At 53.4% G+C, this 2500-nt stretch overlaps 1 protein-coding gene across 1 annotated transcript in view; it reads right to left on the bottom strand.

Moving 5' to 3' along the window:
• Positions 1 to 2500, bottom strand: part of sema3h (sema domain, immunoglobulin domain (Ig), short basic domain, secreted, (semaphorin) 3H) — a gene marked incomplete at both ends in the record, with an annotated part of 61963 nt that overhangs the window by 26298 nt on the left and 33165 nt on the right. The window contains one exon of the mRNA XM_080014473.1: positions 1 to 92. This exon is cut by the window's left edge and continues 54 nt beyond it. Within this exon, the coding sequence (XP_079870599.1) occupies positions 1 to 92 (92 nt within the window). The remainder of the gene's footprint in view (positions 93 to 2500) is intronic.

The following is a 2500-nucleotide window of genomic DNA, read 5'->3' on the forward strand; positions in this document are numbered from 1 at the left end:
CTCCTGAGCGCGCTCGGTGAAGAAGGCGTAGACCTTATCGTCCTCCGGGTTATCAGTCTCAGACAGAGACGCTACCCGCACAAAGTGGGCATCTGGGGGGCGAGAGACAGAGGGGGAGAGAGAGAGAATAACACACTCAATACAACGTTTACTTAAATGTTAAGTAACTTCATAGTTCAGTCTCTTTTGACAGTTTCTTACTTCTCTCTCAATAAAGTTAATTTTAATTAATTTGAATTGAATTCAATTGAGGAAGTTGTTAAAATGCTGTGACCCAAAAAATGTTTTTATTATTATTATTATTATTATTATTATTATTATTATTATTATCCATCTATCCATTTTCCTCTGCTTATCCGTGGCTGGCCAGCTGGGATATGTAATCATTCCGGAGTGTTCTGGGTCTACCCCGTGGTCTCCTACCAGTTGGACCTGGCCAGAAAATCTCTGAGGGAAGGCGCCGTGGAGGCATCCTGATCAGATGCTCGAACCACCTCAACTGGCTCCTTTCGACGCGAAGGAGCAGCGGCTCTACTCCCAGCTCCCTCCGGATGTCCAAGCTCCTCACCCTATCTCTAAGGCTGAGCCCAGCCACCCTACGGAGGAAACTCATTTTGGCCGCTTGTATTCGCAATCTCGTTCTTTCGGTCACTACCCAAAGCTCATGACCATAGGGGAGGGTTGTGATGTAGACGGACTGGTAAATTGAGAGCTTTGCCTTCCGGCTCAGCTCCCTCTTCACTACAACGGTCCGGTACAGCGCCCACATCACTGCTGACGCCGCACCGATCCGCCTGTCCATCTCACGCTCCATTTTCCCCTCACTCGTGAACAAGATCCCAAGATCAAGCAACTCGCTCCCCACCCAGGGGGAGCAATCCACCGTTTTCCGGCAGAGAACCATGGCCTTAGACTTGGAGGTGCTGACTCTCATCCCGACCGCTTCACATGTGGCTGCAAACCGCCCCAGTGCGTGCTGGAGGTCACGGTCTGACGAAGCCACCAAAATCACCTCATCTGCAAAAAGCAGAGATGCAATTCTGAGGTTCCCAAACCGGAGACTCTCCTCACCTCGGCTGTGCCTTGAGATCCTGGCCGTGAATATCACAAAAAGAATCAAGGACAAGGGGCAACCTTGGCGGAGCCCAACACCCACTGAGAACGTGTTTGACTTTGTGCGAACACAGCTTTCACTTTGGTTGGCTCATACCAACGGCCCCGGTATCACATACTCCCTCAGTAACCCCCACAGGATCCCCTGAGGGACACAGTCGAAAGCCTTCTCCAGGTCCACAAAACACATGTAGACTGGATGGGCAAACTCCCACCACCCCCCCCGCAAACCCTGCAAGGGTAAAGAGCTGGTTCGCTATTCCAGGTCCAGTACGGAATCCGCATTGATCCCCTGAATCTGAGGTTCCACATTTGACCAGAGCCTCCTTTCCAGCACCCTGGAGTAAACTTTCCCCGGGGAGGCTGAGCAGTGTGAGACCCCTATCATTGGAGCACACCCTCCAGTCCCCCTAAAAATGGGAACCACCACCCTGGTCCGCCACTCCACAGGTACTGTACCCGACATCCACGGGACACTGAAGAGGCGTGTCAGCCAAGACAGCCCAACAATGTCCAGAGCCTTCAGCATCTTAGGGCAAATCTTGTCCACCCCCGGCGCCTTGCCACCGAGGAGCTTTTTAACTGCCTCAATGACCTCTGCCAGGCGTATGGATAAACTTCCCCCGAGACTTTAGACTCTGCCTTCTTCCCCCGAGGACGTATTCATCGGGTTCAGGGGTTAACAAATAACAAAGTAACAACAATAATAACAACAATAACAAAGCACTGCTCGGATTCAGATCAGGCAGGCCGTTCCTCCCAATCACCGCCTTCCAGGTTTCTCCATCATTGCCCATGTGAGCGTTGAAGTCTCCCAGTAGAACTATAGAGTCCCTAGGCGGAGCCCCTTCCAGGACCACCCAGAGACTAGAAGAAGACAGTCAGAGTCTTCCCCTTAGCAACTTGTAGTTGCATAGAGGCAACACTCTCATTCACTGGGGAGAACTCCAACACAGATGCACTCAGCCGGGGGCTCGTGAGTATCCCCACACCCGCCCGGCGCCTCTCACCCTTTGGCAACTCTGGAAAAGGAGAGAGTCCAGCCCCTCTCCAGGAGTTTGGTTCCAGAGCCAGTGCTGTGTGTAGAGGTGAGCCCAACTATATCTAGTTGGTATCGCTCCACCTCCCGCACCAGCTCCGGCTCCTTCCCCGTCAGAGAGGTGACATTCCACGTCCCTAGAACTAGTCTATGGTGCTGAGAATCAGCAAGCCCAGGCCCCCGCCTTTGCCTGCCGCCCGGCTGACATTGCACCCAACCCCAACGCCTATCCCTGCAGGTGGTGGGTCCACAGGGTAGCGGCTCCATGGTATTCTTCGGGCCGTGCCTGGCCGAGCACCATGGGTCAAGGGAAGCTCCCCTCCGAGGTCTGGCACCAGGAGGGGGTCC

This window comes from Zeus faber, assembly GCF_960531495.2.
Source record: "Zeus faber genome assembly, chromosome: 15".
Classification (NCBI taxonomy): domain Eukaryota; kingdom Metazoa; phylum Chordata; class Actinopteri; order Zeiformes; family Zeidae; genus Zeus; species Zeus faber.